At 55.7% G+C, this 26,585-nt stretch overlaps 1 protein-coding gene across 1 annotated transcript; it reads right to left on the reverse strand.

Annotated features, from left to right (window-relative positions):
* Positions 1-2,612: 2,612 nt before the first annotated feature.
* Positions 2,613-15,188, reverse strand: SIK1 (salt inducible kinase 1). The gene is made up of 14 exons (XM_079767316.1): positions 15,054-15,188; positions 14,399-14,566; positions 13,782-13,898; positions 11,281-11,344; positions 10,945-11,106; positions 10,672-10,796; positions 10,450-10,573; positions 9,579-9,799; positions 9,134-9,268; positions 8,570-8,692; positions 8,231-8,444; positions 7,425-7,700; positions 6,521-6,752; positions 2,613-6,035 (listed from the first exon to the last, which is right to left on the reverse strand). Exons 2-14 carry the CDS (start codon positions 14,552-14,554, stop codon positions 5,651-5,653), a joined length of 2,334 nt encoding a protein of 777 aa, XP_079623442.1. The 5' UTR covers positions 14,555-14,566; positions 15,054-15,188; the 3' UTR covers positions 2,613-5,650.
* Between the last annotated feature and the right edge of the window lie 11,397 nt (positions 15,189-26,585).

The following is a 26,585-nucleotide window of genomic DNA, read 5'->3' on the forward strand; positions in this document are numbered from 1 at the left end:
CTTTCGGGGTGACAAGACGTCCTGAGTGTTGGCTGTGGTGGTGGTCACAGAGGCCTGCAGGTTGTCAAGCCTCATTGAACTATTCCCTTAGACAGGTGCGCTTTACTGTACGCCAACGACTCCTCCGCAGGCTGGTTTGTTCTGGGGTCTGTGGTCTCTGGGGGGCTCACACCCCCTGTCCCGCACAGCCTTCTGTCCTCAGTCCAGGGGGCCCTGGGAACCCGGGCCCTCACTTAGCCCCTCGCTTGCTGGGAACAGACGTAGTCTGTGAAGAAGAAGCATACTCTCCTCGAATTTAACAACCACAACAAACCCCAAAGCCCGCCCGGGGCAGCCGCTTGGCCTGGGGTTCGTGGCTTCGGCCCACCACAGATCTCAATGCAAAGGGGAACAGAGCACTCTGGCCAGCCGGGCTTCCTGAACGCAGAAGTCCTTTCTATTTCTTACAGAGGTCACCTTCCGACGAGTGAAACAGTGATCATCGGAGAGGAGTGAGTCACACTGAGACCCCAGGACTTCCCCTGAGGAGAGGAGTTGCACAGGCTCACTTCCCCCTCCTCTCCTTCTCTCCCTCCCTCCCTCCCTCCTCTCCTTCTCTCCCTCCCTCCCTCCCCCTCCACTGCCCTCCCAGCTACACAACCCTGAGCCCCGATTCCAGGCCCCTCGGCTTCCTGTTCTCTTCTCTCAGCCTGGACAGTGGCCCCCAGCCAGACCTTGGAAACCTCAGGGGGCCCCTAGAGAACGCTCTGCCCTGGGCTCGCTCTTTGAGACCCTCCGCCAAGATGGAAGGCCATGCCGCGGGACAGCCGTGTGCACCCTGCCCTGCCCACAGAAACACCCGGTATCATTCTGGAAGGAAACCCAATAGGCCAACACTTTTGCTTCCACCCCAAACAAGTCAGTTCCTCTTAACTCAGATTCGGTTCCTGCCTCCGAGTGAGGTGAGCCTCATCTCCGCCTGGAACTCCCCTCACGCTCCATCCTCGCTGTCCCAGGGCCCCTCCCCCCCGCCCCCAGAAGCCGGTCTCAGTCTGGAGCTACCACATCTCTGGACGTCCAGAAGGACTTCCTCCTGAAGGCAGGGTGCGCACCAGCACACATGACCCTTGACCCCGCAGCGAAAGTGCCACACGTGCTCCCTGGGTGTCGGGCCCGCTGGGCTCGGCTCCCCCTGCACTAGCCAGGACTCAGGCAGCCACTTGGCCTGCAGCGGCCAGTACCCCAGGCTATCCCCCGGCCCTCAACAGAGGCATCAGGAGGAAGGAAAGCTCAGAATCCCCAAGTGCCCGCCACGTGTGGTCATGTGCGGAGGGAGGTGCCATCGCGTGCTCAGCCTTGCCACACCCCGACAGGAACGGACACATCCACAGTGTCAACAGCCTGTGACATGCCCGGCAGGTGCGGCCGTCCACGGCAGAGATGTTGGCAGAGTGAGACGCAGGTGGTGGGGCCCAGAGCGGGGATCGCTTAACACACGGCTGGCCCGCCGAGTCCCATGGCCACACTGAATCCCACAGTCACGGTGGCCCCTCTTCATCTGCGGGAGAGGACGTGGCTCGAGAGCAGACCAATGAGCCTGGGACGGCATGCCCGCGTCCCGCAAGGTCCCTGCAAGGCTCCCTGAGCAGGGTATCCATTTCCAACTGAGAATTCTAAGCAGTGGTATTTATTAGTAATGATGACGATAACACCCATCGTGACACACCGTGAGCCCCAGAAGAACCGAGCAGGTGAACACGGGGTCCCTCAGCTCCCAGCTATGCGCCCAGCGGAGCTCGGTGCTGGGAGGGGGATGTGATCCGATGGGCCCCCACGGAGCGGGCCATCCACTTCAGGAGTCAAGATACACATCAAGTTCTTCCTAGTTTACAAGACTCTACATCCCAACCAGTAGATAGATTTCCCTGTATTCTTCACAGCAAGCAGAGCCTGGGCCCCTCTCCAGGCCGTGGTCACCAAGCGGCCGAGGTCACCAAGAGGCCGAAGGCTGTGTGGGCCACACAGGGGCGAGGCCCAGCACTGGGGTCTGCCAGGGGTCAGTGAGCGTTCCTGGGTGTGCGTGGTCTGCTTGGCCTTCCTGTCAGAAGCCCACCCCACAGTCCCTCAAGGTCCTGCAGGCCACAGCTCAGGTATATGACGTTGTAACTGTTGTCAATCAAGTAGCCCTAACTGACAACAACCCTCCTCATTGGCTGGGCCTCCTCCCCAAAACTATGAGATCCCACTGGCCTCAGACCCATTGGCTGCATTTAAGCAATTCTCAGGCTTGTCATCCCACACACACAGGCTTGGAAACATATTCTCGGTTTTCACAAATTCCCTGCGCATCTGCCTCCTACAGGTGCCTCTCCATGCTTTCGCTCAGTCAGCCCTCACCCCGGAGCCCGGCTCTCAGGAGGAAGCTGCTGTGCATCCTTGAGCATTTCTCCCAAAAGGACCCTTTTCATTGTAGTAAAATACACATAATACAAAATTTACCATCTCAACCATTTTTAAGTGCACAGGTCCGTGGCATGAGGTACATACATGCACACTGTTGTGCAACCATCACCACCATCCATCTCCAGAACTTTCCATCCTCCCAAAAAGAAACTCTGCCGCTCTCCTTTCTGTCCCTCAGAGTGACTTCTCTGGGGCCTCAGGTAAGCGGAATCACACAGCATTTGTCCTTTTGTGCCCGACTTGTGTCCTGAGCCTGATGCCCTCCGGGTTTCTCCAGGTAGTACGTCCGAATTTCCTTTTTAAGGCTGAATACCATCCCACTGTGAGCATGGACCACATTTGCTGATCTAGTCATCCTCGGATGGACACTGGGGCGACTCCACCCCTTGGCTGTTGTGACTAATGCTGCCACGAACAAAGGTGTGCAGGACCTATTCGCACCCCTGCTTCCAGTTCCAGTGTGTCTGTGCCAGAAGGGGGATTGCTGGGCCATATGGTGATTCTGTTAACCTGCTACGGGACAGCCGGACTGTCTCCAACCAGCAGCACACGCAAGTTCCAATTTTTCCCTCACCAACGCTTACTTTGTTTTTTTTATAATGACCATCCGCATGAGTGAGAAAAAGTTGAAAACTTGAACCAGAAAGTATTTTCCAGGTGCAGGATGAAGAGGACCCTTTGTTGTTTGGGTGGCCATGTCTGCCCACTGCTAGAAGGTGGCAGAGCCAACCTGAACAGACAGGAAGTCTGGCTGTCAGGCTTCCAAACCCCTGACTTACAAGTAGATTCAGGGACCATTAGAGGAAGTAGAGGGAATGGGGCCTGGGAAGAACCAGCTGCGAACAGACGTGGGTGTTTAGAGGTTCGGTGGGTTGACAGAGCCCGCCCCCCGAGAAGGGGCCTGAGAACCTGCGAGGCCTGGCACACACCCTCACTGCCAACCTCAGGCCGCTCCTCTCCGCACCCTGACCACACCACTGCCAGGCGAGGGGAGTGGCGTCTGCAGCTAGGTGCTGCCAGTTCTCTGCGGCCAGGCTGGATGCAGGGGTTGGCACCGGGCCCTCTTCTTTACGATCTGAGCCGTCAATGAGCCCGGAGGACTTGGCCTCTTAGGGAAGCGGCCGGAAGGTACGCCCACAGAGAGCCACGGGAAAAAGTCAAGGTTTTCCCCCCAATATTTTATTTAAATATTAAATTAAAAAACATACATCCACTAATCATTTGGCATACATTTGTCATGTTAACATAAGAAACAAAATAATTCAGTTATAGTAAAAAAAAAAAAAAAAACCATATACATCTTAATCAGATCACATAGTGCCTTTGAACAGGCTACTGCATTCATTCGGGAACAGCACTGTGAAGAAACCTAGAAAACACACGTCACACACACTTAAACAAGACACACACCTGGACTTACAGCAACGAGAAGGAAAACCACGGTGACAGTAAAGTGCTTGTCATTGTTCTGAGGCCTTTGATCTCTGGGTTAGAACAGAACTGATCTTCAAAAGGGAAACTGGTCTGTGCTGGACTCCACGTGCTGCTGTCTCTGTGAGGAGGCAAAGGCCCACGACCCCAGGTTCTCAGTCCCCAACCTTCCTTACAAGTCAGTGGCGGCCTCGGGGAGTTCTCAGTGGCCAGGTGCAAGGACAGTCCTTTGCCCCAGTCATTGAAGCAGCCACAGAGCAGCAGCAGTGGTGACAGGAGGGGCGGGAGCAGCAAGCTGGGCAGATGCAGACGCAGGGCCAGCAGGGGCCGTGTCCTCTCTGGGCCACCGCCTCCCCGCCCTCCAGAGACTCCGGTGATCTTTGGCTTTATAAATGCCGACCTTCCCCAGCCGTCATTACCTGTTAATACTGAGGGTGTAGGAGCCAAGGGAGCTGAAGGCACCTGGGGGGAAAGGACCAGTGCTGACCAGGCAGAGGGAGCATGCTGCCGCGTCCTCCCTTCCCTCAGAGGCCCGCGGCCACATGAGCCACCACCTGGTCTACCTGCCAGGTAAGGGCAACTCGTCTCCCTCCTCCACACGGACCTGGTGTAGCACTTTGTAACATCGCCAGAGGGGAATTGAAACCAGGAACACAAAGGTGTAGTAAAAAATATAAAAAATAAGTAGTGTCTGTCTATTTATACACATGTACAGTATTTGCTTAAAAAGGAACAAAGCCTGAACAACGATGACCTGACCTCTCATCTCATTTTCTTGAACAAAAGCCTAACAGGTACGGCCTGGGGAAGGTGGGGCTGTCCACCGACGGTGACCTGAGAGCAGGCAGTCACCGCCGCCTGTCCCAGTCCCAGCCTCACTATATTGCACATCCCCCAGTCAGTTGTTCTTTTTGGACCCTGATAATGAAATGCGTAAAAACGTAATTAGCAGCGGAAATAAGATGTGCGGCAGGAGGTAACTTCCCTCGCAGGCACCCAGCCCTGCGCCAAGTGCCGGGGCAGAGCCTACCCGCCCCTTTGAGGTTCTTTCTCGTGGCTCCTCCGAAGACTCCTGGAACCGACCACCAAGCAGTTCATAAACCCCATCCAAAACAGGAAAACGTGATCCTCCCTCTGTGTTCTGACTTCAGGGGAGAGAATTCCAAGAATTTGCAGATTATCTTCTCCTGGGCTGGCCATTAGAGCTTTTTAAAAACTTATGTATAAAGCACAAAGTTCACAGCTTTCATTCGAAGCATAAATGTTTCAGGAAGTGGAGAACTGTTCATTAAAAACGGATGCTACTCAACCCCGCACGTGCACACACGTGGTGGAGACGCACACACTTGCTCCCACGGTGCACGGCTCACGCGGTGGCTTTGTCCAAGGCAATGCCCTCCATGACGCGCACGTGGACGAGGGAGCTGATGGTCCCGTCCTGCCGCCACCTGACCCACAGTGGTGCTGGCCTGTGAGCAGGGCCAGCCCTGTCCTCTGTCTTGTCGCTTCCCTCTTTCTCCCTCCTGTCCACCCACCCCCACAACACACCCTCAATTATTATTTTTCTTCAGAAACTTTCCAGTCCCTACTCACAGCAGCAGCTGTTCAGTGCAAGGAGAAAATAAAACAAAAATAAAAAAGCCAAAACACCAAACGTATTGCTTGTTTTGCTTCTCGGAAGTTATTGGCTTTGAGTCCGGAATCGCCTTCACATACTCTGAGATTATTGCTTCGAGGAGTCGGCAGCCCATGCAGGAGGAGGGTGGCGTGGTGGCCCTCACTGCACCAGGACAAACGTGCCCAGCTGGCCTGAGGTCAGGTCCTCCATCTCACAGTCCCCCTGCGGCAGCCCCATGGGGTCGAAACCCGGGGGCAGCATGGCGAAGTGTGGCTGCAGGGGTGTGGCGGCAGGGAGGGGTGCCGCGGCAGTGCTGATGTGCAGGTGGGTGTCCAAGAGGTGGGCTGCTGAGGACACCGGAGAGACCCCGGCTTGGAGGAGGTGGGGGGGCAGCAGCGGGCCAGGCCCCAGCCCCAGCTCCTTCTGGAGTCCCGACACAAGGAGGGCACTGTCACAGGGGGCCAGGATCAGCGGGACTGGGGGCAGCTGGGGAGCCTGCTGGCAACTAGGCGGGGCTGCTGGGTGGTGCTGTAACTGCAGCAACCTGGAGGGACAGGAGGAACAGGGAGGGGAACAGGTCACTGCCAGCTCTGAGTGCCACGTCTCCTGACAAATTCCACCCGGCCAGGCTCAGGCACCACCGGGTTTCCACGCCCCGTGGAAGTGCTGGCTGGAGCTGCCCAGAACACGAAATGCTGTGCGTGACTAATCCCCTGAGCAATTCCTGACATTTCCATTCTGTCGTGCTTTTACAGCAGCTCAGAGATGCCAACCAGAGGTGACATTCTTATTCATGCCCCCCTCCATCCCCCACTTACAGGCTTCAAAGTGACAAAACCTGACTGCTCCCCACCTCTGCCACCATCTGCGGGAACAAGGCCCACAGATCTCCCCACACTTGGGGGTAGGAAGGTACACTCATCTGATTACATGGAGAAGGGGGAGCACAAGAAACAAGGTTGCTCAAGAAATCCCAATGGACAGGAGTGCTACCAAGGTCACGGGCAACTAAGTGCAGAGCAGGCATACCTTTGCTGGTGCAGCACCTCCTCCAGCAGGCTCCTGCCCTCCCGGCTGCTGGCCCCGCTGCCATGCAGGCCCGGGCTCTGGGCGGGCAGCTGGAAGGCGCTCAGGCCTCCCCGAGTGGCCCGGCTGGAAGAAGGCTGGCACACCTGGCGAGCCAGCCCCTTGATCTTGTTCAGGCCCAGAAACCCTTTGGTCCTCGCGTTCTTCCTCAGCTGCTGCCGAAAGGCTTTCAGGCCTGGGGAGAGGCAGGTGAAGATGGCCTATGACCCTCCATCCCCAGCCCAGGACCAGCAGCCCAAGGCTGGCTAGGGTTCCCAGATGGAGGGGAGGAGGGAGGAGGAACGGGCAACATGGAAATGATGGAAAAAAGGACTGGTATGCTTTCCTACAGGGCTGAGGGTGCTCTCTGGTCACCTAAATGCTTTCCATGACCCCCCGCCCCGACCCCCATGCACGGTTAGGAAGTCATCTTCTTTTAAGGTTTGGTTTGGGGCAGCAGCTCCAGTACTGAACAGGCATGCACCTGGGCAGACCTAGATCCTCTGTGGAAGGGCACAAATAGTGCCATGGAACTAGGGAGGGAGCTCAGGGCCCCCAAGCCCTGGGTGGCATGGTGGGAGCCCAGGCAGCCAGGTGTGGAGGGTCCCTCCCTGATCCCACCCCTCTCTAGGGCAGGAGCTGCTGCTGGGCACCCAAGTGTCTCTTGAGCTTCTAAGACCAGCCACTAGAGGCCGGGTGACTTTGTCCCAGGACACCGGTGGCACCTTCGATCTGCCCAGGGAGCACTGCTGCTCCACCCAGGCCCGGCTAGGGAATGGGGGAACCTCTGCCATCCAGGACAAAGGGACACCTGCCAGGGCCACATGGCATCTGGAGGGGAAGGTGGAAATGTGAAAGGGAAAGTCACCTTGAGTGAGTGAGGTGTCCGAAGCCCTCCGGCCTTCCTGGAAGCTGACGGGGAGCAGGGCAGCTCCTCCCAGGGCCCCCTGCGCCTGCAGCACCGGGGTGGCAGACTGGGCCCCCAGCAGCGGTGAGGCCAGTTTGAGTGGGGAGCAGGTGCCCACCAGCCCCTGAGCAGCCAGGCATCCACTAAGCCCCGCTGGGCTATCCCCCGCCGAGAAGGTCAGACAGCTGTCGGAGCTGGTGCCTTCCGAAGGACTCGCCGACGAGGAGATGACTATACCTGCAGAGGGAGCACGGTGCTCTCGGTGGGGAGGCCCAGGCTCCCCATGGCCAATGCAACCCCCCAGCACCCACGTCGCGTTCCCCATGCCCACAGCAGTGACTCTCAGGCCCTTGGGTAGCCCTTGAGGCCCACTGACAGAGGCAGACAGCTGTACTGTCCTCCCCACATCTATCCTCAACCTTGAGGGGAGTGGGAGACTGTGACAGCCAGAGGCCAGGGAGCCCTGACAGCCAGCCCGCGCAGGAGTCCTGGCTGCAGGTGATATGTGGAGCTGACCAAGGACACAGAAGGGCCAGGGATGAGGACCTGTCCTCCTGGCACCTGGGGGCAGCTAACGCCCACTGTCCCCACCACGGAACGACCTCCTGGAGTGTCTACGAGGGATCCTTGTGGCCTCGGGGGTTAAATCCGAGAACTATAATCAGAAGAAGCCACCCAGCACAAAATGTGTGTTTTGCATTAGCCCCTTGTAGTCCCTACCGTAAACCCACCCACCAGACTGTGCTCCTGCCCACGTGGTCACTTACATGGAGGGATACATGGGGAGAAGGTGGAGACCTCGGCCAGCGTGTGCCTCCGGACCGTGCTGCCAGGCAGGGGTCTCTGCGCCTCTGGCTCCTCCTTCAGGCCCTGGCCCTGCCTGACCTCCTCACTGATGGTCGTGTCCAGCAGGCTGCTGGGGGAGACCGAGCGATGCCGGAACACGCCATTGCAGTTGGTGTCCACAGGAAAGAGCAAGGGCTGTGCGGGAAGGAAATCAACCAGTGACCCTGGGGCTCTGGGTGACCTGGCATGGGGTCATCACCACCGCTGAGAATGAGACAAGCCCCCGCCCCAGACGCCGCCCTTCGCAGACACCCACACACCTGGAGCGAGCTGTGGAGGTCACAGTCCATTTCGGCCTGCAGGATAGACTGCCCCAAGGTCTGGGGCTGTGGGCACAGGAGAGAGGACCGGAAAGCATCACCGGGGAGGCCTTCCTGAGGCACCTGTGAGCCAGCATGGAAGGACAGAAGCTATCAGTGGCTCTGAGATAGCCACGATCATCCCAAGAAAGACCATGCTGGCCTCACTCTGGCACTAGCAGGTGTCAGCCACTAGCTGACCAGGCTCAGGACACGTGCACCCTCCCTCCGAGGCTGCGCATAAGGAAGTGACCAGGGGGAGGCACCAAGAGGCCAGCACCAGGGTCAACTGGCCACAGGCGGGGCCTGATCCCCAACAGAATGACTAGCACCCCCTCTCCTCCATGCATCCTCTGGTCTGGAGTTCACAGGGGAACCCCTGCCCCCACCCAGGGCTTAATGGATGGGGGGACAAAATGAATAGGGGGACAGGGCTCAGCCTGTGTCTGGCTCCCAGGCACATCTGAGCCAGGGATTCCTAACTCAGGGGACACAGGGGTGGGCTTTAGGAGATTCCCCGCTCACCTCCAAGCTCCTGGGCCTCTGCTGCCGGGCTGGGCCGGGTCGGGCTGATGGCGGGGTGTTGCGGTACTCCTTCAGCCGCTCCAGGAGGAGGTAATAAATGGCTGCGAAGTGATTATAGCTGCTGTTCTGCAGTGACTGGGAAAGGCAGAGAGGACGAGAAGCAGGTTAGAGCCAGGCCAGAAGAGAGGACTGGAACAGCAGGGTGGCCATGTGCAGGTGGCATTCGGGACTTCTCCTCGGGTCACTGAGGCTCCCTGACAAGGCTGTTCCCAGGGTTATTCTTGGGTGGCCCAGAATATCCTTTAGAAGAGTGGACAAGCTAGCCCTTAAATTAGCCCGTGTTCCCATTTTAACTCAACTAGCAACTGACTGCTTTTCCTGATAAAGCTGCCCACCCCCCACCCCAAGAAAAAGCAAGGTGGGGGGAGGGACGGGCAGGGCTCACCTCCACGGTCCTCTGCCGGTCCACCCCGAGGGTCTGCATGATGCCCAGCACCTGCTCGTCATAGTCGCCCAGGTTGGAGTTGTAGCTGAGCGCAGCGCTGGTGGGGCGAGTGTGTGGCAGGGTGGGGTCGGCCTGCATCCACCTGTGCTGCCGGATCTGGGCGATGCTGATGCGCTTGGCAGGGTCCACCACCAGCATGCGGCGGATCAGCGTCTCACAGTCTGGGGGTCAAGGGAGGCGCACTGAGCCGTGCGGACCGCCTGTGCACACGGTCCCCACCGCCCACCAGGTTGCCAGCTCAGCCCTGCAGGGGATGAGCTCCCTTCATGAGAGCAATCAGACAAGTGACCATTCTAAAGACCACCAGTGCCAGGAGCACTGACCTGGGCCGGTGGCTCAGACCAGCCACCACAGAATGCTCCCCACTGAGGGGTGGGTCTCTGAGTGGGACACAGTCCTCCTAATGTCCCTACAGAGACCACTTAGCCTCCCCATTCTGCTGTGACCACACAAGTCAGTGGACATCTTTATTGAATGGACGAGGAAAGCACGAGTGTGAGCAGGTGAGACTCGGGGGGCACTGAGCGGGGACTCCAGAAACCAAGCCTTCAGCCAGCTCCAGAAGGCACCCTCAGAGGAAGGCACCTGTCCAGCCCATAAGTAGGGCACTCAAAACACACCCCATGGGTTGGGTTTCTTTTGCAGGTAAACACCCTACAGGAACACCGGCCTGACTCACAGACCCAGAAGACAGTCAAGCAGGCATTTCAGGAAATAAATTCCTCCACCTCCTCCTCCCCCTAAACTCCCATTCCAGGTTCCCCAACAGCCCCTGCCCGCCTGCCCGGGAGAAGGCTCGGCGCACACCTACCTCGAGACATGAAGAAGGGGATTCGGAACCGGCCCTCAAGCACCCGCTGCCGCAGGGCTGGCAGGCTGGGCCCATCAAAAGGGAGAGACCCACAGACGAGCACGTACAGCACAACACCAAGGCTCTGCAAACAACCAGACAGCACGGTCAGCGCCTGCACGCCCTTACTGGTGCACACACCTCCCAGTGCTGGCACCGAACAGCTGCGCACAGGGCTCCTACCCAGATGTCGAGCTGGGGGCCTTCGTACTCCTTCCCCTCGAAGACTTCTGGAGCCGCGTACGGGGGGCTCCCACACCATGTAGACAGAGGCTCTCCTGACTTGTAGAAATTTCCAAACCCAAAGTCTGAAAGACAAAGAAACAGATGATGAAGTTGTGGTGGAAACAGCAGGGGCCTCAAAGTGTACGAGCAAAAAGCACCAGGACCCTGGCTTGCACATGCCCCCCCTCCCGCAAGGCAGCACTTCCTGGGTGCGGGGGGCGCCCTCCTCACCTGCCAGCTTTATGTCCATGTTGCCGTCCAGCAGCAGATTCTCGGTCTTAAGGTCCCGGTGCACGATGTGATGGCTGTGGCAGTACTCCACGGCCGACAGAATCTGCCAGAACTTCTTCCGTGCTTCATCCTCGCTTAGGTGCCCATTGGAAGTCAAATAATCTGAGGAGTGACAAAACAAAATTATAGCTCCCAAAGCCACAGTGCAGCCGCCGTCTGGGGCACGACTGAAGAATGCTGCGGAATGTTAGGATGGGTAGCCCCCAACATTGGAGCAATTCCTGACAAGTGAGCACCATTTGTTTTCAACAGGTATTAAAAGTAAGTGTGGCTTACCAAACATTTCTCCATTTTTTGCAAATTCAGTGACAATGTAAAGCATATCCTTCGTTTCCATTACCTAAAAAATAAAGACCTAAACATTAAACCACACGAAGAGAAAACATACCAAAGGTATCAGTAATCTACCAGAACCCCAGGGAATTAACTTCTCCAGATGAGTGTATTCATTATTTTTGGAAAGAAAACAACAACAACAACAACACAAAACTTCTGCAATAAAGAAACAAATAAGGGATTCCTATTCAGAAGAGTTTTTTCAAAGTCAGAGGCGAATTCCTCACTGGCCTGCCTGTCCTGATATATCTTGGCTCAGGAAAGGTCTAAGTGTATTCGAATTCTCCTACGTTGTACTGCCTGTACACTTTGCCTCACCCACCAGAGGATTCTGGCGGCTACAGAAGTAAAAGAAGGGATTCAAGAGTTCTGCTAGAGCTTTCTTCTAGAAGCCTAGCAGGCAGCAGATTATTCACGCCAATAGCCAGCACGGCTGAATAATAGATGGCAAATACCCCTTCCCCACATGCGTCGGTAACATGATTAAGTAGGCCACAAAAAGCCGGCTCTGCCAGGTAAGCCACAACAGCCTGCTCTGTGTACAGAAAACTACTCAGCATGTGTCAGCAGCAACAGCCAGCGTCGGGCACACCTTAAAGGGCCCCTTCCTGAGTGAGAATTGTCTTTCACTTTGAAAAATTGTTTTAAAAGAATTTAAAACATAATTAAGAAACAAGGTAAAATTCAAATATTTATACTGAAAGTAAAACGAACTCATATCCAGGTATTTTACAAGGGAGATAGAGAGATAATACATTCTTACAGAAAAAGATTTCTTCAGGGTTCAAAACATAGTTATTCCTTTAAAAAGAATACTTTAAACACCACTGCTTTGTGCTGTAAATCTGAAAAGCAAAGTAAACACCAGGCAGTTTAGCTAGAATTTTCATAGCCCTTGCCCTCAATGTGTGTAACTGAGTGAGGAGTTCATTCCTTTTCTCAGTGGAAAAAAAAAAAAGACGGAGAAAGAATGAAGAGTGAATGTGTTTTAAGTTTTAAAAAAAACCTCAAGGAAAGAGTTTAGTGTCTCACCAAGGTTCTGGGCCTGCGCCAGCTGGATGAAAATCAGATACTATGTCAAAGCCAGGGTAAGAACGATCACTGCTGTCCCGAACAGTCAGAGCAGCACACAGAGGGGTAAGAAAGTTCACTCCAGGGAAGTTCTTGCTTGGATCGTGTGGTCAAGGCATCGCTAACTGGGCTACTCCGCATAGGGGCCATCGGGGACAGGAGGACAAGGAAGCCACACTCTGGCTCACCCCTCCAACTCAGTCCAAAGCAGACAGGGGTCAGCCCACTCCTGCGGAAACAGGCTGGGCACATTTCTCAGGCACTGACATCAGTGACCCAGGAGGAAACGGCTTACCCAGGCGGCAACTTACAAATGACAACAGAAACAAAACACAAGCCGGGGAGCAGGTGACAGAGCAGAGAGCAGGTGACAGGTGATGTGAGTGCCACACTCAGCGATGATGAGTAAACTGTCATTCTGAAACACAAGCCCCGATGACAACGTCTACCTTCGTTTTAACTGAGCAAAGAGCCTTCCGTGGGGTAACTTCCAACTACAGTCCTGTCTCCTGCCCACTGTACACCTCGCCCTGCCAGCCGCACAAACACTCCCACCATCCCATATTCATTTCAGTCTCTTGGGGTTTTGTGAGTCGTGAAAAGGAACTTACAGCCAACACAACTGGACAAAATAGCGAGCATTTGCAAAGAACTTCTCTAGCACGAGACCACTTCATCGTCACAGAAGTGGCCGCTAAGTAAGAGATTGCTTTGCTGTCCTAATTAAACCAGCACTTATTTTCCAAAGATATACTTCATTAGTTTCAACAGGAGAACAAAAATAAAGTCACAAAACAAACCAACCAACGGACAGAGTAAAGCCTGTTCGTAACGTGGATTAAATAGCAAGCTCCTTGCTCTCCCCACGGCAGAATCTCCGTTTAGATGGGAGTTTACATGGGGAAGACAGGAGCTCACTGCTGCCTTTGCAAAGGGAAGTTTATGAAAACTGGTAAAAGCAGCTGGTCTGAAAGTTGAATAATTATCTGCACAGCAGAAGTGTCTAGTTTCACTGGAATTTGTCCTTCTACACTAAATACTTGACTTGTGTCAATACATAGAGCTGGCTGTTTAGCTTCATAGTAAAGGCAACATCGCACCTCCATGCATTTAAAACTGGAACAAATCACAATACTAAATAAGATCTTCGTGAAGCAAATCTCAATTATGACCCCAAAGCAAGAAAATAACTGTAAGTAAATCTTCACCACTTACAGAAATCAACCTATTTACCTTATACAACCAACCCCGACTCCCACATATGCCCAAAGAGAGGGGGGCAGCCTCCAGAAACTGCAGACTTAGGTTGTTGGACATAAAAACGAAGGCGCTTGCCAGAAGTCACAGAGAAAGGCAAACTGGATCCTTACCTGATAAAGCTTTATGATATGGGGGTGATTCAGAAGCTTCATGATCTGAACCTCACGATATATTTTCTCCAAATTGCTTGAATCTAGGCGTGTTTTATCGATTATTTTTATTGCTACCTATAGATTTTTAAAAAGAAAAAGGGTATTTTGGGTTTTTTTTATTTAAAAAACACACAATCTCTCGACCTAATTTAAACATTTCATTTTTGCAGGTTAATTTCTAAAACACTTTGTCCCCAAGAGGTCACAAAAAGTTGGGGTGGGGGGGGGCGGGTGAGGGGAATAACCAAAGTAACCCTTAATATTACTTAAAATAGCCGAAGTTGAATAATTGTACTAAGTCTTTGCAGGCTCCCTTGGAAGGGCGTTAGCTCTGGAACCGAGAGCACTGCACCCCTGGGTTATTAGATCATTATCCTCTTTGCTGCCCCCTAATATTCGTACCAATTATGCAATCATCATATACAACACGTTCCTTCTTTACCAAACTAAAAATTGTCGGCGTCTAGACCTTACACGATGGACCCTACAGGCAGGGGTCCCACCCGGCTGCCCGCACCCCGGCAGGGTCCACCCCAGGGAGGGTCCCCTCCAGGTCGGTCCCGCGCGCCACGCACCTGGGTCTTGGTGACTCGATGCCGGGCCAGCTTCACCACCGCGAAGTTGCCCTTGCCCAGGGTCCGCTCGATGTCGTAAAAGCCCACCCGCAGGGGCTTCTGCGGACCCTGGCTCACGCCCGCTGGGGCCGCGCTGAACTCCGACATGATCACCATGGCTCCGGGCACCTGCGGGCGCAGGAAGCTCAGCGACGGCCGGACCCCACGCCCGCCCGCCCCGCCGCCCGCGGTCGGCTCCACTCCGGCGCCCCGGACCCCGCGGCCCCGAGGGGCGCGCGGACCCGCTCCCACCCGCCCGCGGTCGGCTCTGTCCCGACCCCCGGAGCGCTTCCGTCCCGCCGGGCGTGTACCCCGCTCCCCGCGGTCAGAGCCATTCCAGTCCCCCGAACCGCCTCAGCCCCGCGCCGGGCTCCTTCCGAACCCCTCGCGCCACGGGCCGCGTCCCCCGCCGCCCGCGGTCGTTCCATCCCGAACCCTGGAGCCCCTCGCGCCGAGGGGTTCGTGGACCCGCTCCCGCCGCCCCACAACAAAGGGGGAACGGCGGCCGCGGGACGAGCGGCGTCCGGCCCGCACCCGCGGGGCCGCCGGAGACAGAGCCCGGAGCCCGGCGCCTACCCCGCGCCTCACGGCGCCGCCACCCCGGCCGCCGCCTCACCTCCGCCGCTCCCGGAGCACCGAGGCGAGGACGCCGCTCGCGCGGGCCCCGCCGACCGCTCGGCCGCTCGCGTGGCTCAGGCGCCTGCTGCTCGGATCCCCACCGCTGCCGCCTGTGCCTCCGGCCTGGCCGCGCCGCATGTCAGCTCTGAGGCCGCGCCGCGCACCCGGCCGCACGCCCCGCCCCCTCGGGCCCCGCCCCCGGGCGCCCCGCCCCGCCCCCGCCCCGCCCCCGCCTGCCCCGCCCCTCCGCGCGCCGGATTGATACAGCCCCATTGACGTCGTTTTGACGCCGGAACGACGCGTGGCTCAGCGCCAGGCGGAGGGAGAGCGGGAGATCGGGCGGTTGCCAAGAGACAGGCGGCTCTGACGCGCGCGCTGATGAGGCCGTCGCCCTGGCGACCGCGGGGCGGTGACGTCAGGGGCGTCGGGCGCCTAAGGCCCGCGGAGGTCCGCCCGCGCTCGCGTTCCCGCCGGCGCGCGCCCCCTACCGGGCTCTGTGGGCGCTGCGAGCGGCTTAACCCTTAATGCTCCCGCATTTGCTCGTGCCTCCTCTCCTCTCACCCACACCCAAAAGGCTTGGACCTAGTGCGGTTCCAAAAACCCCGAAGTGCAGCACAGCTGGGTCCTCTTTGGACTCCTACTCCAGAGTCCCGGTTATCGGAGTACGGGTCCCAGGTGTCCCCCAATTTCCGTCGGAAGCGCTAGGCCTTGGAGCCTCTATTAGAGAAAGTAACCAGGTGAGGCTAGGGAAACCTCGAAGAATGAGGCCACAAGGCAGTGAGGGAGCGCACCCAGATCCTGGAGCGGGGCCCGCCCACCGCCAGGGACCCTCTGGAGCATGGCAGCGATATATTTGAGAACCTTGGGGCCACCCAACTTCGATTTCTCTTGTTTTGTGTGAATCTTAATTGTTCAGCAAGTTAGAAACAAGTGCAAGAAAGAGGGTTGGTGTCCTAAGCGGTTGCTGGTGCTGCAGCCCCCAGGGCGCAGGAGCGGGTCCTTGCCCCAGCCCAGGCGAGACTGCCCTTTCTCCATCAGATACAGTGTCAGAAGCCAGCTGATTGCAGAGGGTCCTTTCTGATGGGGCCACTTGGGTGAAGGAACTCAGCAGGTTGGAGAGAGGAAGAGAGGCCCAGCAGGCCGGTTTCCAGAGGGCCACGTGGAAATGGACTCTGCTCTCTGAGGTCTTCGGGTTCTCAGGTTCTTGGGACCAGAGTCAGCAACACCCTCAGTGCAGCACATGATGGCCCATTTGTGTGTGTGTTCATCGGACAAGCTTCCACGGAAGACCAGCTGCGTGATCTGTACACAGACAGGGAGAGGACCCTGCCCTTGGTGGAGCAACCCCTCTGGGGAGGGCCAATGGGTGCAGTCAGCAGTGGGCGAGGACTTCACCCCTTGGCAGACTGGACGCTTGGCGGGTTCCATGGCATTTTGTCTGCTATCTGGGTCACCTCACTGTTTCCCCAGAGCTGCAGGGGAGCAGTGGGGCAGGACCTATGCCCCTGAGGACGGAGGTGCCTGGTGGCCTGATCCCACTAGAAGGGAGAGGATGGAAGTGGCAGCAGAGGACAATTTACATGGATACCGCTGCTCACTTTACGTTCTTTATGGCTCATCACAAAATAAATGTTTCCTAAGGAAAGACAGAAGGCATTGTTTAAGTATTAGGAAGGCAGAAGTTTAGGATATCCATTCTGCATCGAACCCAGAATCATTTTTCCTTGCGTTAAATAAGAATGCCACTTCACAGAAGGGGGTGGGGCAAGAGTTAAGTGAAATGGATACAGAACCGGGGAACCTGGCAGAGCGGAGGCTGTGGTGTGCGTGTGCGGCTGCCTGAGGCGGGGCTCGCCTGCCAGGGCACCGAAGGGACTGGACGTGCTTCCCCGGGTGCACCGCCGCCGGCCTGACCAAACATTTCCCAATCGCCCCCTCCCTGGGTGGAGGTTTGTGGGTCAGTTTGTTTGAAAGGGCCTTTGAAGGGCACTACTAGTCCCAAGTCTTTCTTGTCCTTCAAAAATGCCCTTGCGTGATCGGTCCCAGGTTTATCCAGTGAGAATGTGGGGGAACACTTTTACTTCCTTCCAGCTGAAGAGCTTACCACCGCGTTCGTCCCCTTCTGGGAGCCCCGCCAACCTGTTCCAAGGAGAACGGGAAGAAGAACGAGGAAACCAGGGACCTGAACACACTCACCTGCTGTCTCTCCTTTTGTGACTTCAGAGCTTCCTTCGCGCTCACCTATCCCCTCCCACCTGCCCACCCCAGGCCTGGCCCGACTCTTTTGAAAGGTCTTAGGTGTTTGCAAACACCTGGCTGGCTGTTTGGAAACATTCTGTCATCGTTGAATGAAAGCTGCAGCCAAAGGGCTGAAGCTAACTTCCCAGAAAGAGTCCCTGGACCCAGGTGCACTTGGCCCCGGCTCCCGGCCCTTCCTGATCAGCCCTGTGTGGGCTGTGGTCCCAAACCCTGGGTGGGAGCCTGCTCTTGGAGAATGCAGGCGGGGCAGAGGCCAACGGTGTCATCTCTCCCGGGGGGGGGGGGGGGGGGCTCCTCCTGGCAGCACCATGAGTTTGCCGCTAAGGGGTCTCTGCTTGAGTGGGGAAGGCCCAGGGGGGAGAGGTCCTAGTGGCTTCCAGATGGATCCCAGCAGCATCAAGTGGGAAGAGATGAACTGCTCCCTCAGCAGAATATTTTCCTATAGACTAGTATTAACACTTTGTTTTTCCAAGTAGAAAATGTTCCGTAGAAAAGACAGAAATATATAAAGATGAGAACAAAAAGCACTGATGATGCTACCGATGGTTCAGAGTTTTCCACCCGGCCTTTATCAGCACATGACTTCATCCTGCCTTTTCCGAAGCCGTATCAAGGACTTGCCGTGTCATTAAATGGTCATCAGCACCATGCGTTTTAGTCGTCCGCCTGGACGTGGCTGTGCCTTCCCCTGCTTAACCCCTCCTGTTCTCCCCCTCCATGCTGGCATCTTGGTCACTCTGAGGGGCCTTTCTCCCCCCCCCCCCCCCCCCCCCCACATTCTCTGAAAGACTTGCTTGTCTGAGAGCAGCTAGGTCAAGACTGGGTGCCTGGTCCAGCCTGCCCAGGACCACTCAGCCTGCCCAGACCTCCCAGCCTGCCCAGGACCGCCCAGCCCGGGGATTCTGGAGGCCAAGAGGGGAATCTCATAAACCGAGGGGCTTCCAGATGCCACTGGGGACCTGAAGGCTCAGGCCACCGCAGCAAAGCACCTCGTCTCCGTTGCCAAGGTGACTCGGAGGCCTCTGATTGCCCAGGAGGACACGTGGCACCTGGCTCAGCATCCAGGTTTTTTGGTGCAGACTGCAAAGGTGTTCTCATTCTTTCTGACCTGGTTCCCATGGATTTGGGTATTGTTGCTGTGTTGTTTGTGTAAAAAGAAAACACACATATTTACGTCATGAGGAAGCAAAGACGTCATCAGCATCCACTAATAAAAATGACCATAAACTAGTCCCCAGACCAAGCGCCCCATAATGATAGCTCACAGGCACATTGTGACAACTAATGAGCCATGCGAAGATAGAGGACGTGGGACAAAAGAGACAAAGTCCATTGGCACTAGCACACCCTCGTCATGCTGCACCTCCACCGTGATCCCTGCTAAACCTGGTGAACAAAAGTTTGCTGAAGGAGGAAAACTGCTTAGAACTAGGTGAGAGGTTTGTTTGTTGGTTGGTTTTAAAAAATGCTTTTATTGATTTCAGAGAAAGGAAGGGAGAGGGAGAGAGAGATAGAAACATTGATGAGAGAGAAACATCGATCATTTGCCTCCTACACATCTCCTACTGGGGATCAAGCCTGCAACTTGGGCTTGTGCCCTGACCGGAAATCAAACCGTGACCTCCTGGTTCATAAGTCAACACTCAACCACTCAGCCACACCAGCAGGGCAAGGTGAGAGTTTTAAGGTGGGCAGAGCCTCTCAAGACCAGCCGTACCAGGAAGAAGCTCTAACCAGCCCTGCCTCAAGGCCAGGAAGCTCTGGGTCACCCCAGGACCTGGAAGGAAATCTCTAGAATATTCTTCTCTCAAATAAACCATAGACACAAAATCAGCAGGTCAGGTTCAGGACCTGGACCACCAGGACTGGAACCACAGAACTCGCAGATCCCCAAACCAGCTGGGTTGCTTCAGCTTTCTCAGAAGGTGGGGTGGCCACCTTCCGTTCCCTCGGCGCTGTCCCACAGCCGACATGAGCTGCTGTAGGATGATGTGATGTGATTTGCTCCATGCAGAATCCAAAAGAGGCTTAAGCACCTAAGCAAATAGAGGAAGCACAGAGGTGTGGCGGACCCAGCCCGCTTCGGTGCCAGTTCCATAGGGACGGAGGGAATCCGGGCTCTCTCAGGAAGTCCACCCTCTGTCCAGGCCTGCAAATACCAGGGTCCTGGCTGCCTTAGGAACACCGGTTGAAAGATCTGTCTCCCCGCACTGCCCACGGCTGGCAGCCTGGAGCTGGCTCCCAGGACCTGGACGGTCAGAGCAGTGGAGGAAGCTGGGCTTTGTGGACTCCGAGAAGCTCACAGCCCAGTTCTCCGTCCCCACTGTCAGTTCTCTGTTCCTGGGAGCCCCACCCACAGTCTCTTCTCCATCATTTAAGAAGCCAGGTCCCCCCAACCACAATGAGATATCACTTCACATCCATTAAGATGGCTATTACTTTATTTTATTTTTTACAAAACCTGAAAATAACAAGTGTTGACGAGGATGTGGAGAAATTGGAACCCTCATGCACTGTTGGTGGGAATGTAAAATGGTGCAGCCATTGTGGAAAATGGCGGCGGGGGGGGGGGTCTCCTCAAAAAATTAAACATAGAATCACCATATGATCCAGCAATCCCACTTCTGAGCATAGACACAAAAGAAGCGAAAACAGGAACTTGAACCTATATTCCTGTGTTCCTGGAGGCATTATTCACAACAGCCAAAAGGCAGAAACAACCCCAGCGCCCATGCACAGAGGAGGACGAGGCCCAGCGCTGCCTCGGAGAGACCGGCTGAGGGGCAGCCAGCTCAGGGTCAGGTCTGACTCACAGCCTTTTACTTCTATTTTAAATTACACCTGTGACTCATGGTCACGTTCTCCTGCAGAAATCAAACAGCACAGACAGACCCAAAGCCCCCCCGCTCCCCCAGGTGGCACGCTTCTTTCAGAGAGCTGGCACTTGCACACACCTTAGCGTGGACAAAAGCGTGGGTGGTGTGGGTGCCTGTGTGGGTGCATGTGGCATATGTGTATGGGTGACTGTGTGGGTGCATGTGGCATATGTGTGTGGGTGCCTGTGTGGGTGCATGTGGCATATGTGTGTGGGTGCCTGTGTGGGTGCATGTGGCATATGTGTGGATGCCTGTGTGGGTGCATGTGGCATATGTGTGGGTGCATGTGTGGGTGCATGTGGCATATATGTGTGGGTGCCTGTGCGGGTGCATGTGGCATATATGTGTGGGTGCCTGTGTGGGTGCATGTGGCATATTTATGTGAGTGCCTGTGTGGGTGCATGTGGCATATGTGTGTGCTGTTTACATGTCTCTAGCATATGTATGTGTGGGTGTCTGGGTGCATGTACACACGTGCCTGGATCTGGCTATGCTCAAGGCTGCGCTCCCGCGTTGGGGCTTTCCAGAACCGGGCCTCCTAGGGTGTCTGCCCCCACTGATAAACATGAAAATGAATGTTCTTGGGGTTACTCGGCCTTGAACACCCCATGGGCTGGGCGCCAGCTGTGGGGACCAAAGGCAGAACATTCCTCTGTGGAGAGGTGTTGGGTCGCCAGATCGAGGGCTGCATGAGGCGTGGACAGGCCAGGAGTCAGAGCCCATAGCCGGACAAGTGGCTCCTCCTTCAGAGGTCCCAGCCGGGCGGCAGGCGGACCCACCGGGAGCGCTGCCTGACAGTCGCCCTGACCGGCCGTGCGCAGGTCCGTGGGTGGGTTCGGATGCTGTGGGAGCACCCCGTGAGGTGCAGTGGGTGGAGGGGCTCCAGTCTCACCCCCATCCGTTGGTCCTTTGGTCCAGCTGTGGCCCTACCACTCAGCCACCCCCAGAGGGGAGCTCTCCCCCAAGGGCACTGGGGGCCCCGCAGCCCAGGAGATACCCGTGGTTGGGTCCCTAGAGGAGGGGGGCCTGATGGAGACCCCACCCTCAGCCATGGGGCTGAGAGCCAGTAGGCTGGGGCCCTGAGACAGACACCTTGGCTCCACCCAGCCCGTCTGGTGCCCTGGGCGGAGCTGCCCTCTCTCCTGCACAGGGTGGTCCTGGGGCGTTAGCTGGCACCACCAGGGCCAGCGCCACAACGGGAGCCCAGCCGGGACCTCTGGGGTGGGCTAACGCCTGGGGACCATGTCCATTGCCATAAGGGCAAAGGTGGACACCCAGCAGGGCCCAGCCGGTCCCAGGGGGCACCCACCTTCCCTCTAGATGGCTCAGTGAACCCGCCAGGTCTCTACCCACACCTGCAGAGCTTCAGAGGGGAGGAGAGGGGAGAAAGGGAATCATTAAAGCACAGCCCGCCCGTCATGGCCTGATCTTAAAGGCGCAGGGTGTTAGGAAAACTTGAGGGGCTTTCCACAGGTTTTGCGAGGGCGGGGAAATGTGGCCAGCGTGTCGTCCATCTCCGGAGAGATGTCAGAGGGCCAGGCTGGGTGCCACTTCTGTCCCTGAACACTCGATCCTTTTTGGAGTGTTGCCCTGTGGGCCTCACAGCATGAGCAGGGAGACGGGGGTGGGGGTCAAATTCCAGCCTTCCTCCAACTGGCTGACCTACAGCCGGCCCGGCAACTGCGGTGGGTGCAGGTGCTCGTCTCTGGGGCAGTCGTCAGTCCCAAATCAGACAGATAAACTGGGGAAAGAAGAAGGAAGCCGTGAGGGAGGCAGAGACCAAGGGTGTCCCCAGACCAAGGAACATCACTTCATATTGAAACCTGGGCTCACAGGCTCCCGGGTGGACAGAGCCCGGGAGGTTTTGGGAAGAATCACAAGGTCGCTTTACTCCTCAGGTTTCATCTGGAAACACCAGCCCCGTAATCAGATTTAAGTTGTTTTATTTCTTCCCGTGCAGTAAGTTTTGTGGTCTCTGTGTGTGGACTGGTCATAAAATTGAATACATGACGATTGTAAGAAATATCTATAAGAATAAGAGTCTATAAGAAATAATAAAAGTTAAGATAATCCCTAATTCTACCACCCAGATATCACCATTATTATTATTTTGGTATATTTTTTCCTAGTTATATAAATATATGTTGTAAATCTTTTAAAAATAAATGTGGATTACATGCTATGAATATGAACAGCTATATAATCCATTTTGTTTCTATTTATATAAAGGAAATTTTCTTGTATCATATTTTATTTAAAGACATTGTTATAAATGTTTAATACCCCATTATGTCTTAACATTTATTTAACATTTCTGCTATTTTTAGATATTTGTTGTTTTTATACATTATTATAAACATGCTCTCATGAGCATCTTTTCCAAATCTCTTCATTCCTAACTGATAAATGGATGAATTTTCTTTTTCTTGTTTGTTTGTTTTTTGTTAATCCTTACCTGAGGATATTTTTCTATTGTTTTTTTTTGTTTGTTTGTTTGTTTTGTTTTGTGTGTTGTTGTTTTTTGTTTGTTTGTTTTTTTGCGAGAGAGTGGAAGGGAGAGGGAGAGCCAGAGAGAGAGAGAAACATTGATGTGAGAGAGACACATCGATTGGTTGCCTCCCACACTTGCCTTGACCAGGCTGTGGTTCCTTAGAACTGTGACCAGATGAAGGAGCCACAGACTCCTTTGGGTGGGCAAAATCAAAAGATGTCTTCTAGTAGGGTAAAGGCTTTTCTTATTTATTCTGAGAACTCTTTATATATTAAGGATATTAATTCTTTGCATCTTCCTTATACATATTTTTCTTACGTTTGTCTTTGTGTTGTTGTTTCCCTGGATGCCAATGACTGCCTTTGGGCTGTGTCACTGCCGTGGCCCTTCTATACAGTATCACTGCCGAGTCACGTTAACACGGAGGGTTTGTCAGGCCACATTTTGGGGTGTGAACAATGCCATCAAGCAGAAGAGGAAAGAAACCCTTGTCGTGTGCTTAAGTAAACAAATTGGCATTTAAAAGCTTATCTTTATTACGATAGACGTCACAGCTGAATGCTAAAGCAAAGGAACTGTTACTGGACCTAATAAAAGCGTGACTGTGCCTATAAAAGTCGCCGTGGTTGTGCAATAAAAGAGCATGCCAAGGGCTACTTCTGCATGAGTAGGTCTCAAGTCCTCTCTCAATCTTAAAAATGCGATAAGGAGTGTCACTTTGAACTCACTAACCTGAACTAAAGGTAAATAGGACGGTGGCCTGGCCGTCCCGGTGGCTGGCACTGCCTGCCTAGGAGGAGCTCAGGCGGGCCCCGTGAGACCCAAGGTCCAACGCCTGGCACTGTCCTTCCCGGCCCTGGCCCGCCCCCTCTTCCCTCTCTTCCCTCTCCTCTTCCCCTTTCCAAGCGGTAGATTCTAAAACTCCGAGGGAACATGTCCCTGTTGACGCTTTGCTTTTCCCCCTTCGCTGTCAGGATCCCAAGTCATGTCATTGTGTTTAAATTCAAGGGTAACAGCATCTCAGAGGTTCCTGATAACAAGGCTGCACAGCTATGGGCCAGGAGGACACATTCCTTTTGCGCAGCTGCCAGGACTGAGAGCTGGGAGGGGCCTGCGGCCGTGACGGCCGTGACGGTCACAGGGGCACCTGTGTCCCTAGTTACTGCATGGACCATGCTCCCTTCCCTGCCCTGGAGGAGGGGGCTTAGAGAGCATGCAGGGTCCCTGCCACCCCTCAGGGTACAGGCCTGCTCAATCCTGTCCCCCAAAGAGCCCCTGCCCAGGAGGGGGTGTCATCAGGGCCACGGAGCAGCACAGGGGAGGTGACTTGGAGGGGCAGAGGTGGGAACAGGGTGTCACCTACTGGGACAGGGACCCGTTCAATGGAAGCACCCCTTCCAAAACAGGCATTGCATTAGCCAGGGTCCTCCAGAGAAGCAGAACCAATAGAACCAGTTGATAGGTCAGTAGATAAGTAGGTAAGTAGGTAGAGTTGGATAGATGATAGATGATGGTAGATAGATGATAGATAGATAGATAGATAGATAGATAGATAGATAGATAGATAGATGATAGATAGATCTATTGTGAGGAATTGGCTCACATGATTTGGGAGGCTAACAAGTCCTGGAATCTGCTGTCTACAACACGGAGACTTGGGAGCTGGTGGTGAATTCAGTCCAAGTGTGAGGCCTGAGAACAAGAAGCGCCCACGGTCTGAGTCCTGGTCTGAGTCCAAGGGAGAAGGGATGTCCCAGCTCAGCGGTCAAAGAGCCACTTCCCCTTCCTCCACCTCCAGGGAGGGCGCCCAGCAGAGACTCTGCTACCCCCACGCCACAGCGTCCTGCTGCTGCTGGCGCGGAGCTGGGCAGGACCTGGGAGAAGGGGCACACGGGGGCTGTGCCCATGTAACCCTCCCACTGCCCCTCCGGGCTGCTTTGCAGAGTCACCAATTTCTTGGGGGGCTCGGCGTTGACAGGGAGCATGACGTCTCCCCACCACACCTGTGGTTTGTCCTGGGGTCTGCATACCAGGGAGGGAGGGGCCGGAGCTGTCACAGAGCAGCAATGCAGGTCCCTATGATTGTGATTTGGGGACCATGCCACCTTCTTGCAATTTTACTAGATTCAGTGCATGTGACTGAATTTTCTTCCTTTATAGATTTCAAAGAACTCCCTTCGGGTCAAGAGGGACCCAAACATGCTCCCAGCACAGACTCCCACTCTCTCCCACACACTCTCACACATGTACTCACACACACACCTGCACACGCACTCACATGTGAATACACAGCTCCCCCTCTGCCAGCCCCTCCTCTGGCCCCCCGCACAGCCCCCAGCGCCCCCCACCCCCAGTATCCTTTCCCACTTCCCTTCCAAGCCACCTGGCATCGCTGCAGGCCTCCGGGCGGCGTGACAGAAGTCGTGCCAGCGTACACTTGGCTAACCCGTGTAAACACGCCTGTTGCAATATGCACAGGAGGCTGCCTCTCGGGCCTGCTGGACGTGCTTCCTGTCAGGAAGACTGTGGTCCTGAAGCCCATTAGGACGAGGTCAGCCGGCCGTCAGCTGGCGCGCCCGGCAGGTCCCCTGGCTGCAGGAAGCGGCTGGGGCTGGGCCTGGCTGTCTACGGGGTAGGTCTTGGCCTTGCACGTCTGAAAAGGCCAGGGAGGACCACAGCAGTCAAAGGTACCCCCACCCCGTCAGTCCGGGGACGTGAGTGCCCAGGAGAGAGACACAGGGCGCAGGCTGGAGGTGGGGAGAGGAACAGGGTCTGAGCCTGAGCAAGAAGACAGCCAGAGGGCACAGCAGGAGCTCATGGGACTGGGCTTCCGGCCCAGGCCTCTCCCCAGGTGAGGCTCTGAGGGCGCCCGGGACACACCCTCAACCTGACCGGCTCCCTGCTTGGGAGGCAGGGCCGGGTCCTTGTGAGGACACTCCTCTGCAGGGCAGCCACGGAGGCTGAGGCCTTGGAGCCCTTTGATCAGGCTCCCAGCAGGTGACCACCCGCTCTCAGGACCCCACTTGTGCACTCCCACCACCCCACGTGACCCACCACGGCTCCGGTCCCCGCAGGAGCTGTGGGGCGGCAGCTTCTGCAGGGAGTCTTCGGTCCACGCTCATTCACCGGGGACAGCCCGTCTCTGACCTTGTCCCAGTTCTGGAGGCCCTCGCCACGCCCTCCCGAATGCCAGCCTTCAACCTGAGTCATGCAAAGTGTGTCCAGGGCCCCAGTCCCTGGCTCCCAGGTGACGGACAGGCTGCAGCTATCTGGGACAATGGGCTCCCTTGCTGGCTTATGGGGTGCAATGAGGTTATTCTCTCTGGTCTGTGCCTCTGACCCTGCCTGGGGACCTCTCCGGGCCGGTCCCAAACCCCAAGAGCAATGTCTGATGGACAGGGAGAGAGGGCGGCACAGAGCACAGTGAGCCCTTTGTCATCTGGCCCCCGCGGCGTCATGGCACAGGCTCGGCCGTCCTGTGACGTCACCGGGAGTTCATTCCTTCCTCTCTCAGCGCTGAGCCCATAAACCCCCACCTGATGTAGATCAGGTTGGAAATCACCTCAGCTGCAGCTAAGGGCTGATCTAATCAGAGGAAACGGTGGGACGAGGCGGGACTCTGCTGCAATGATGCTACTTGCCTGCTGTTGGAAAGCTCGGACATCACAGCCTGGTGGGAGCTGAATGAGGGGTCCCCGCAGGAATGCAGGGGAAATCCCACCACAGTGCCGCGACCCCCCCCTTGCAGTGGGACTCTCCCGTGGCTTCCAGGGCACCCGCCTTCAGGAAAACTGATCCATTAAAATCCAAACGGAGATAAAACGCAAGTCGCTGCGGACTTAATTTCTTTGCAGAGTGGGTCCCAAAGGATTCCTTTACGTTTGACCTGATCAACGAATCCTCT

The sequence above is a fragment of the Cnephaeus nilssonii genome (assembly GCF_951640355.1).
Source record: "Cnephaeus nilssonii genome assembly, chromosome: 3".
Classification (NCBI taxonomy): Eukaryota; Metazoa; Chordata; class Mammalia; order Chiroptera; family Vespertilionidae; genus Cnephaeus; species Cnephaeus nilssonii.